The sequence below is a fragment of the Stegodyphus dumicola genome, chromosome 2, assembly GCF_044657685.1.
Source record: "Stegodyphus dumicola isolate Sdum_Otavi_A_Nest chromosome 2, ASM4465768v1".
NCBI lineage: Eukaryota > Metazoa > Arthropoda > Arachnida > Araneae > Eresidae > Stegodyphus > Stegodyphus dumicola.
Window position 1 is genome coordinate 251687830 of NC_140769.1, and position 12387 is coordinate 251700216.

At 34.4% G+C, this 12387-nt stretch overlaps 1 protein-coding gene across 3 annotated transcripts in view; it reads left to right on the forward strand.

Moving 5' to 3' along the window:
* LOC118194753 (CD151 antigen-like) overlaps window positions 1-12044 on the forward strand; it is a 117142-nt gene extending 105098 nt beyond the window's left edge. For 2 of the 3 annotated variants that reach the window (XM_035365964.2, XM_085812017.1), the window contains 2 exons: window positions 7774-7857; window positions 11547-12044. In XM_035365964.2, coding sequence (XP_035221855.1) covers window positions 7774-7857; window positions 11547-11591 — 129 coding nt within the window. In that variant the 3' untranslated portion in view covers window positions 11592-12044. The remainder of the gene's footprint in view (window positions 1-7773; window positions 7858-11546) is intronic. The other variant, XM_035365957.2, reaches the window with a different exon arrangement.
* Window positions 12045-12387: the final 343 nt, after the last annotated feature.

A 12387-nucleotide genomic window follows, 5' to 3' on the forward strand; every position in this document is an offset into this window, starting at 1 on the left:
GATGACACGCTCCCAATAGAAATTACGGATTTGGACACTACGTACCAATTTTTTAAATATTTATGGACGGAAGAGATCATAAGTAACATTTATGAAGACAGCAAATGATATGCTATTCAAAAGAATCCAAGTAAGCCTTTGACTATATCAGAGAATGAAATAAATCAATATTTGGGTATTTGCATTTATGCATCTCTAGTTCACCTGCCAAACTATAGAGCATACTGGTCAGAAGAGCTTGGATTTGATCGAATTAAAAAACAATGAAGAAATCTGAAAATAAAAAAAAAATCTAATGAATTTACAAAAATTCAAATCTGAAGTTGCATCATGCTTATGCAAAATGGGGAACGATCGAAATGCTAAAAGAGGAAGACCTAGTAATACTTCAATAGAACAAATGTCTCACTAAAAGATGCAAAGGGACTGCCCAATCCGTTCCATGTAAGGACATTTGTAGAGATGGTATAAATCATTGGCCAATATGATCAGAAAAGAATATGGTGCAAGTTTCCAAACTGCAAGAGCTACACTCAAACTGTGTGCGAAAAGTGTAAAGTAGGGGACTTTTTACAACAAAGTCAATAACTGCTTTAAAAATGTTCATTGTATGTAAGGCTAAAGCAATTTATAACAATGAATAATAAAATCTTCATATTAAAAAAAGTTTTGTAATTTTACATCACTACTGCGCAATGTTGCACTTCTGCAAAAAACAAAAAAATGACTGAAATTCACTTTAAAACTGCTTAATTTTTTTAAAAAAATATTTTTCCCTTTTATTATTACTTAAGAAGTAGCTGATATAATTTTTTCATAGAAATTTAAAAAATTGGGAAGTTAAGGGTTAAAAGCTAAATTTAAAATTTCAGACGAATATTTATATCAAATAATTTAATTCTAATACTTTAAATAAAGCACTAAATAATTTACTTTTGACATGAAGAAATTATGAAGACGTTCCATAACTAAAGAATAAAAAAATTATAACCTATCCCGTCTTCCTTAATTAAATTTTTCCTTAATGCATACAGAAAATATACATATATTTATATCTGAAGGATTATAAATTTCCTTATTTCTTGCTAGAAATTTCAGTTTCAAAACCTCCTGATATTTCGATTTTTATAAAGTTTTCAGAGTGAATAAAAATTAGTAGAAACAAAGTGCTCACATGATATAAGTGTACTCGCAAACAAAGCGATAATTCTTATTGAAAAAATTCGCAAGTGAGGGTATTTATACTTTGACAAGCATGAAGAAAAGTTCTTTATCTTCAACTTTTTGAATAAGATTTATGTCATGGTGTAAATTAATTAGGTTCATTTGTTGACTCTTCTAGGGCATTACTCACGTCCATTTTTAATGGTAAAAAAATACTATAAAATCCAACTCCCAAATCAATAAAATCTTATGCCAATCTTCAAGTTCTTATCGTAATCATGCTGATTTACGGGACATGTGTCCGTGGGCCGCGTGAAATTGCTTTGGAGAGATCAAGTGGCCCACAGGCCACCAGTTTGATCTTTTCGGTGAAAAAGTAAAAATTCTCAGTTTTACACCAGTGATTAAGAATTAGTTGTAGAATAACAATAGAGCAAACAGCAGCTTTTTTTTTTTTTTTTTTTTTTTTTTTTTTCGGCAAGAGAATTATCGTTCCAGTCAAATTCGAGTGTAAATTTGGAAAACATGTTCCTGATAAATACAGTCAAAAGTCGTTAATTCGGACACCCATAATCCGGACCTCAAAGCTACAAACTTTCTGCGCATGCGTTTCGTTCACGCATGCGCGTAAGACCTTTACGGCTGCGAATATGTTTGTGCGCATGCGCGTGTAACGGAGGTAAGCTAAAATTATCTGATTCAGTTAATGTTGCAGATTGCGTTGTTCTTTAATCTACAAATTGGATCCGGCTTATTATTTTTTGCAGACTGTTAGAGCAATTTCATAAAAGTAAGCTTGAACTTTCGATTATGTCAAATAGAATTTCCGATATATATTTACTAATATATAATTTATATCTACAAAGCGAAAGTATGTTTTGAAATCCGAAATCTGTTTATCAATTTCACGCCGCGGATTAGAAGTTGATCTGTCAGCACTATCCTTATCTTCAGGGCAGATGTTTTTATTTTATTTGGCTTATAATTCCTTACTAAGTGTAGTATTTCATCTCGATATACTCCGTCTTTGATATGATTTAAATCAAGTTCCTCGTCATTATAATTCGCTTCCGATAGTGAAGAAAGTGACCCAGAGGTTATTGAAAACGAAATACAAATCGATTGACAAATTAGTCGGTATTCTCAACACAGCAATTATAGGACTTGAACAGCGGAACTTTATAACTAAACAAGAAATTATGTCTGTTTAATAGAATTAAAGAGAAAGTATTATCACATGAAACGAAGGAACTTACATTGAAAGAAATGTTTAATAAAGTAAACAAATAAATATTAAGCTTTTTCTTTTTGTAAATTTTGATACTCTTTAGATCATAATTGTTCTTTATTTCATAAATTACGGTTTCATATTTTTAATTTTGTAATTTCTGCATGCCATCTTACCAGATTTAAACTGCTGATCTATAATCAGGAAAAATCGATAATCCGGAATCGCCGAAGTCCCGACGAGTCCGGATTAACGACTTTTGACTGTATGAATATTTGAATGCTTTAACAAATTTAATGTTCGTTCTGACTACTTAGTCCATCATCTTAGTAGGGATCTAAATTTGCAACGGACCACCAAAATAGAAAGTTTTACGTTTCTCCTTGTCCCCTCCTTCTATATCTTCATCACATCCAATCGCAGCATCTTAAAACTAAATAATATAAAACACACAATACATCTCGTTCCTTATAGAGAAGAAGATATCTTTTTTTAAATGGACAGGCGCATGATTTAATAGCCATTAGCCTTACACCACTACAAGGGCCGGAAGTGGTGGCTATTTCATTATGGAAGCACCTAATAGGAGGCCACCGTTGACTCCTATGAAGGGACGGACAATTACAACCACCCCTTCTCCGGGATTCAAGCCTGGGCCCATCGCTATGGCTGCCATGGTCAGTTTTCGTTCCCCCCCCCTTGTTTTAATCATCTGGGAGCCAAGTTGTTATTTACAAAACATTTACTTCAGTGGATAATAGTAAAATATTGTACATATTACTATGAACTTCCCAACTGCAACTTCTTGATTGCTTTGGATAATTGTGACACAGTGTGCAAATTGCTATGGACACACATAATGAGGTGTGCAAACTGCTAAGAATACGAAGTTATGATGTATCGAACTGGACAAGTGTTTATGCGAACAACGAACTTAACAAAAGCGTACTTCGAATTTATCAAAAGTTAACTTAGAATCCAATTTATATGAACATAGACTAGTCTACACAACATCATAAACTTTGGGCTATGGAACTATCAACTGCCTGAACTCATGTGACTGGCCTACTCTGTGGATAACTGAAACTATAAAACGGACACAAATCATTAGGCGTGTAACTGATAAGAACACAAAGTTATGACGTACTGAAGTAGACATAGGTTTAGAGACTGCTTAATATATAAGTTCCACTCTCCACAGCATAGTTTCTATCCATGACAATGTAATTATATTGATTGTATATTTATTTTTCATACAGATTATTAAGTAACAATTATTGTAAAGATGGCATTGTCGATTTAGCATAGTAATATTACTCTCATTTATTCAATGAATGCCGCCGACGGGGGATGGTAGATTCTTTGGACATAACTCTGATTGGTGTAGAACCTTAGGTCGGAGGTTCATGCGACAGCGTTTCGGTCAGTAATCACTATATCGGCTGGGCGTGTCTGGTTACGATCATTTGCAAAAACCAAACACTTACATGGTATCTGCAGATGTTGGCTTCAGGACTCGGAAGAGACCGCGTTTAACCCTGTGTTGACTTACTTTAACATTTTTCATCTGCTACGCTGTCTGGTCTCATAAATTTGATAAAAATAACCAGATGTTAAAATTAACTAGCCCTTGTTTGAAGCTTTCCAAATTTACGTTCAAATTCTGCTCGAAGAACCTACACACAATAATTGTTTCTAACGTGTTGTAACAACACCTTTTCTATTTGCTGTTATCATTTTACAACCAATTCTTGACGCTTGTAACAAAACTGGGAAATAATTACTTTTCCACGAAAATGGATCGAAGCTTTATGAACGTATATAAAGTGAAGTCTTTAGAGTTTCGAGGGGGGGGGGGCGATACGTTACAGTACCATAATCCTAACAATCTATTCAACCTGCTAGATATTACCATTCCAAGAAGTATTAAGAATTTTAATAATGTGCCATTTGACACAGCATAAATCTGTTATATTATTGCTCAATAATTTAAGCGTCTCAAAAACAATAAACACACTTCTTAATAGTTTATATAGAATTATTATATTACAAATAAACAATGGAATTAATACTAAATTTTATTAGATTAAAAAAAAAGCAGGTAAAGCCCGTAGGGGTATTTTCCCCCCTTAAACAATTCACAGATGGTCAATATGGCCATGACTGTTGATATGGAGACAGTCATGCTTCATTAGAAAGCTTAATGATGCCACAATTGAATAAAAACAACTGATTATCAGGTCCTTCAGAGACTTAATCTGGCTTACTGCTACGCAGAGAGTTACAAAAATTTCTCAATTAAAATCTGCCGCAAAGATAAGATTCATCAAGAAGAGACGACGCATTTAAACGTGGTGGTCACCTCAGTCTTCAGATTTCATGTCATATGACCTTTGCTTGTGAAGGCTTTCCTTCACACTTTCTTTCCCCAATAACCTCTTACGATTTTTTCATTCGGATCGCTGTTTCGGCTCCGATCGATCATAATATACTGACATTCGTGTGGGTAAAAGCATAAATATCTATTCTATGAACATGTTAAGCATTTGTGATATATGTTTAAAAAATGGTTACTTTGCTTCTATTCCAATATTATACAGGGTGATTATAATTAAAGTTTAAGTTTCAAAACGCTATAAAAAAGAACCACTGATGAAAATGATGTGAAATTTGAAAGGAATGTTATTGAAGAAGGCGGAAAGCGTATGGCAGAAGAAAAAATTTAGTTTCAAAAGTTAGCAACAGATGTCGCTGTAAGCGGCAGAATCACGACGAGAAACGACAAATGATTCGTAAAACGCTAAGATGGAAGTTACACATAAAAACGCATTGACAAATTAGAATTGTTGAATAATTTTATTTGCATGACTGTACATATCACATCGAAAGGGACAAATCGGTTTCAAGAGTTTTGCGGCGACATACCGCATAAGAACCATTCATCAAAGAAGTTCGGAACTGTAGCGAGACTGGCGCAAAACATTTTCAATATGGTGTTCACCGTTGTGTGCAACAAGTTGAAAGCGACAAACAGCATGTTCCACAATGGATCGCAGTGTCTCCGGGGTGTTGTTAACAATGTGTTGCGAAATGCGTAATTCCGCTAAATTTTCAATTGGAGCATGGAACACAACATCCTTCAGATATCCCTACAGCCAGAAATCACACGGAGTAAGATCAGGCGATCGGGACGGCCAGGCTGTAGGGAAATGACGGCTGATAATTCGAGCATTTCCGAAATGGCGCCTCAGCAGCCGCTTCACGGGATGTGCAATGTGCGGAGGAGCGCCATCTTGCATAAAAATGATTTCATCCACACATCCACGCTGTTGCAGAGCTGGAATCGCGTGGTTGCGCAAAAGAGACGCATACCTCTGACCAGTGACCGTTGCGGTAACAGGACCGGAAACACTCGTCTGCTCGAAAAAATATGGTTGTAGGATGAATGATGCCGTAAAGCCACAACATACCGTGAACTTTTCAGGATGAAGTGGTACGGGGTGCGTTGCAGTGGATTTTCTGTTGCCCATATTCGACAATTCTGGGTATTCACGTATTCTGCCAGATGGAAATGGGCTTCATCTGTCCACAAAAGTTTCCACGGCCATTCATTATCCACTTCCATGCGAGCCAGGAATTCTAACGCAAACGTCTCCCTAGCTGTCAGGTCAGACGGAAGCAACTCCTGCACATGGCCAATTTTGTACGGATAGCATTGCAGGATGTTTCGTACAATTTTCAGCACCGTGCTCGTAGGCCTGTCCAATGTTCGGGCAATTCCTCGTGCACTGCACGGTTGCACACCACCGGCCGACCCCTCCTGTAATGCTGTGGCCACTTCTTCAACTACCGTCGAATGCACTCGTTTTCTCCCTCTTCCAGATTGCACATCAAACGAACCTGTCGTTTCGAATTTTTTATCATTTTCTTTAGACCTACGGCACTCATAGGACCAAGGCCTTCCTTTATACCCTTCAGTGTCCTGAATTTTTGCAGAGCTACTCTTGCACAATCATCATTCTTGTAATATAGTTTTACCAGCAGAGCGCGGTCCTGCAGTGAAACACCCATGGCGAACGTCTGAGACGCGAAATGAGGAACAGCCTGGTACCTGGCGGCTTTATAACACTGAAATTTAACTAACATTTTAATTTACGTCTTCTTCCGCTTGCAGCGCCATCTGTTGCTAACTTTTGAAACTAATTTTTTTCTTCTGCCATACGCTTTCCGCTTTCTTCAATAACATTCCTTTCAAATTTGACGTCATTTTCATGAGTGGTTCTTTTTTTATAACGTTTTGAAACTTAAACTTTAATTATAATCACCCTGTGTATATAGTGATTCCTTAAATTATTTGTTATGAATTTAAAAACTATTATGTAGAATTATGACTAACATTGTATTTTATTTTTCAGTCACTCATCTAATTGAATGCATTTTAATTATAGAATTTTTTAATACATCAGACTAATAATTTTTATTATAATTAGATACATAAAATGTTACTAAAGTTATATATTATGTACCTCAGCCACAGCAATATCCAAGTGTTTAAAACTGCTGAACACTGGCAGTTCGACATGTTTTGGATTCGATCCAAAGCAAATGGGCTGGCTTCGTGGTTGGTTTTTCTGATGTGTAACATCAATACCAATAAGCTCCCTACAGAAAATCCTTCACAAAGGCTTCCTCCTCTTAGGCAGATAGCCCTTGTCGCTTTGCCATGTTCAAATAACCTAACCTTAACCATTAGGTACCTTGATGTAGAACAATATTTTGAGTTACAACTAGCACTTTTCTTTACAGGCCTGCTAAATGTTTTGTCACTACTTATGAATGTGTAATTCTAATATTTAATGATTATGTTATTATTTGTGTCACTAGATTTAGATTTGTATTTTATTTACTGTGCTTTTTGGGGATATTATTTTATAATTTTTATAGTTATTATCAAACCATTTTTAGACATTGTTGTATGACAACTGTTCACTTAGCTGCATTTCTTTACTTGTTTATTGTTATATTCTAATGAATTACACATACATTAACTTTTGGTATTTTTTCATAAGTTACGGAGCAGAAGTATAAAATGAGAGCTACACAGATTAATTTTTCAGTTATTTATACCAAATGTATTTGCCTGTTTAAACTTTTCATCAATGAAAAATGTTCAGAAAACTTCTTTTCTATAAAAGTCTATTTCATAGTTTACAAAAAGTATCCTCCTCTTCTAAAGCACCTATAATTTGTTTGTTCAATTTACAGAAAATAAAAAAAAGGAAATGCAGTTAATGCATTAGAACTCATCTTTGCACTGTAAAAGTAAAATAACACTCACATTTTGTATCTAAGAACACATTTTTCTCTTTCTAAATTTATAGGGTTGTTTGATAAAACTGGAAGAATTTATAAAACGTACAAGCATACTTTTAGTGGCTATTGGATGTGGTGTAGCAGCACTTGAGGTAAGAATTTTTTAAAAAAATATTATAGTATCAAGTTTTTATACAGTATTTTACTAGTATTAAATTGCTTCATTAACCATGTAAATCATATAAATGCAAAAATTATTCTAAAACTCAGCATAATTTTTTGAGTTCTTTAATAAACAATATAGAGTAGAACTTCGATAAGCTGAACCCTATCATACCCTACCAGAATAAATGCATTAAAAATTTATGACAACTTTTCTAGTTAGATAAAATTATTTTAAATCGAAATTCACATTGTATCAAATGGAAATCTGTGCATTGTTTGATCTTGATGAAATTTACATACGAACAAAGATGAAGACATGATTTAAGCAGGATAGCAATTAATCCATTAATTTAGCAAATATACATCCTAAACCATTATACAATAATATTATATAGAATCACCTCTGGTGACAACAATGCAAGATGATATTCAATCTGGCATGCAATCCTTCAAAGCCAAATGCAGTTCTTCAGAATGTGTTGCTGAAGATACTTTGTAATAGCTCATGCACATTGTCAGTTTTATCATGTTGCAAATGGGGTTGTATTTAGAGATCTAACGTCCCTTGAAGGTTTGATATGCCACCAGATGATTATATCATGCAAACTATCTTTACAGACCTTCATCATGAGCAAACAGGCATTGTCTTGGATAAAAAATATGGTCACCAGCAGATGAGATTTCATTGCCAATGCATCACCATAAGATTTTTTTTGTCAGCCGAGCATGAGAAAAACCATGATCCATCACTTAAGTATAATGAATTTCAAGATTCACTGCTGCAATAGTAGTTGGCAATGCTCAGAAATAAAATCCCCTTCATATTAAGAAGGCAATGATTGAGATGGTTATTGTTCCGAGAAATACAATATTCTGGAACCAATTTTAAAAGCAGATTCTGTCATACAAAATTTTAATCCAACATACAAAAAACATTGTTAGTTGAATGTAGACTGTTAATGAGAAGCATGCTTTCTTCTTATTGCTTCTAACTATCCAATAAATAGCACTAGAAGATACAGTATGACTGGGAACCTTCTTCCTCCAATAAGAGCAATAAGGAATCTTCTGGCATCCCACTCGAGTTATCGACCAAATACAATAAGCTAGCTATGTGAATTTCATTTGATGATATCCTATGGGAATTTTTTCTTCATTGTGGGAGCGTTCTTAGTCATAGATATCATACTAGACATCGACTGTCTCTATGATATCTACCTCTCTTTCTCTAATATGCATATACATACAAGTACCTTGCTAGCAAGTATGGGAAAAAAGGGCAACAAAAAGCAGAGAAGAACAATGCAAACATTTCTATGCAAAATTTTAAAAATTTTGATAACAGCAATAGTGTGAGGCACCCTGATGAAACATTTATTAAAGTTTGTATACAGAATATTGCATCCAAATGCACATTTTTTTAATACTTCTTGCTAAAACCAGTTTAACATCAAAATTTCCTAAAAGCCTTTCAGGATCAAGGTCAAAGTGAGTGGGACACCAGAATTTCACTGCTAGTTGTATAGCCCCAACACATCAATTGTGCAGCTTTGTCTCAGTTTTAATGGGGAACTCCTAAGATCCAAGGGTCCCCAATTCCTTACCGCCAAACCACTAGAGAGGACTTTCAGCTTGCTAGTATTTTAAGCACCTCCATGCCACACAAACAATATTATACACTTAAAAACATCCACACTTTCTTCAGGATTCATACTTAAAGACATAGTGATTTGAGGGGTGCAGCCCAACTCACCTAGCAAATAATATTCGTCCTACGGTCTTAACAGGGCTATGACACCCAAAGACACAGTAACCAGCATCATGTAAAGCTCACAGAAATGTTAAATACTTATTTCATTATGACTGAATTAATAATATATCACCTTTAGCTCGGTGGTCGACAGGACAAAATTCCTAAATATTAGTAGCCTGAATTCTGGCAAACAGTACATATATAGCATGCTGGAATGCAGCAAACCAGCAGATACCCCCCCCCCAAAAAAAAAACAGCACCTGCCCACCATGTAAATTTGAATTGCTTTCCACAGTTTTTGGCTGTAGCTAAGGAGAATGCTTCAGACACCAACTAACAAAGTCATACACAACTGAGCGGGTTCCAAAGAGGACGCAGCACTACCTTCCCGAAGGCAAAGTGCATACTGTCAAATCATCAAGACATGAAGATGAATGTTAAAATAGAGTGTTGTTAGCAGTAGTTTCAATATGCCATCTGTCTGCTGCAGCTTGTGAAAGATGGCTCAAAGCATAACTGAACCATCATAAGCACTGCTGTCACCACACTGATTGTTACATTTTTCATCATTTGTTGCAACCCACTCATTACCTCCAGAATGTTTGGTGTCACATAGAACTATTTGACTACACCTGGTGGGAAGAGATTATATTGCCAATGCCTGTTGCTATGTCTACCATTAATGGCAATTCATTGCCAACAACATTTGCTGTGGTATCACATCCATGCCAGGTGGAATGTAGCAGATGAGAGCCAATTGTTTTTGGTGATAAGTCTCAATTTTCACTATGCATGGACAACCATAACTCTCATGTACGGAGAGGTAACCTCCATACTATCCTGACCGACCAATATTACATCAACAACATCCTATGGATTGTTGTAGCATCCATGCTGTGAAGTCTACCAGGGCAAGGGCTGAATTTCAACATGGTAATGCCTGTATGCATGGAGCATATGTAGCTAAGAATATTCTCCGCAGTATTCTACTGCTGAACACATTTGAACATATACAGCCATAACAGAACTCTGATCTGACTATGCAATTACACTGAATTTAGCAAGATATCCCTTAGGACAGAAGACATTCATATGCATCCATACTTTACTGAATTTCCATAATGCTATGTTGAATGGAGGCACTTAAAATACTCTCAAATGCTTTAGTAGATAGGAAAGATGGGGGGGGGTAAAAGATTCTGCGGTGCTCTCCATCAAAATTGGGGCAGAGCTGTACAGTCAATGCAGTTGGGGTATACTTGAATAAAATGTGAAATCACAGTGTTCCACCCACATTTTCCCACCATGTCATATCACCTATATCCATTCACTTTTCCTGCCTGTTTTGTCTCACCCATATTCCTAACTAGTTACATCATTATTGACTTTTTATATGTGCATTTATTCTTTTGCTGTTCATTTTGATTGAATCATAAATTAATGTTTCTGTTAAAGACAGACATTGCATCTAAATTACATGTAATCTCATAACACTTTTCTATAGCCAAAATTACCTAATTTGTTCAGGACTGTTGGTAATATGCATACTTCTGCCAGAAGACATTCCAAAATACTGCTGCATAAAACATTAAATGAAAGAAAGGTTAATGTAGTAGGAAAAGAAAGTACATGATTCTTACATTAAAGAAATCTATTTCCCTCTACTGCCCTCTTATTAATATTAATATTATCTTAAGCAAAAATTCCATAACAGTAGCATAACTAGTGATAGTCAGTTGCAAGGAAAATCTTAATAGTGAATTTCAAATTATTATTCAAGAGAAAAAAATTTAACAATTCTATTACTAAGTACTAGTACAAAATGTTTCATATTATCTAATCATAAACACAAAAAAAACACAATTCTTAAAAAATGTATTTGAATATCTTATAGAGATATTAATTTTTCCCCTTCTGTTTCAGATATTTGGCATGATTTTTGCTATGTGCCTTTGCAAAGAAGTCTGAAAATATTGCATTAAGACATTTGTTTATAATTAGAGAGAAGAGAGTTGTTTATTGCCCAAAAAGGAAAACCAAAATAAAATGATAAACCAGATTTCATTTCAAGACAAATGTTCAAAACAAATTCCAAATATATGCTGCTGAGCAGCTCCTATTATTTAATTTTGCATATACTGATGTGTAGAAACTTTTTACTCGAAAATACTTAAATTCATGCATTTAAAAGTGCTTTTGTACTAAAAAAGAATTGAAATTTTCATACTTTTAGACTGGACTTTTTCAAATCTTAAATCTAAAAATTAGACTGATATTTTTGTACACTATTTCAAAGTTTGCTGATAATTATAATCACTGTAAAAATGCATATATAATAAAAATACAATTACAATCTTCCATAATGAAAGTTTTTGTTTCATGTTGATATTACTTATTGCTCATAATTCGAAATAAAACATGTAAAAATAAACAATTTGAAAAATATATGACAAAATATTGTATTTCTTTCATGTGAATTAATGTTATTATATATTATATGTATACATTTGTCTGAATACATGAAGGATTAAGCTATGTGACCACCATCATCAATTTAATTGCTATACTAAATGAAATCTTTCATATTTTTAAATTACCCCCCAAAGGGGCAATTTTTTTTTCATTTACGTACACATACAGAGCATTCCCTTTCGAATAAAAATTTTTAAAAACAGCGTATCTTTAGAATTTCCATTAGACAATCTCACGCAGTAGATAAAAATGTTTTTTTTTCCTTTTTCTTTTTTCTGTACAGTGTTGCCAT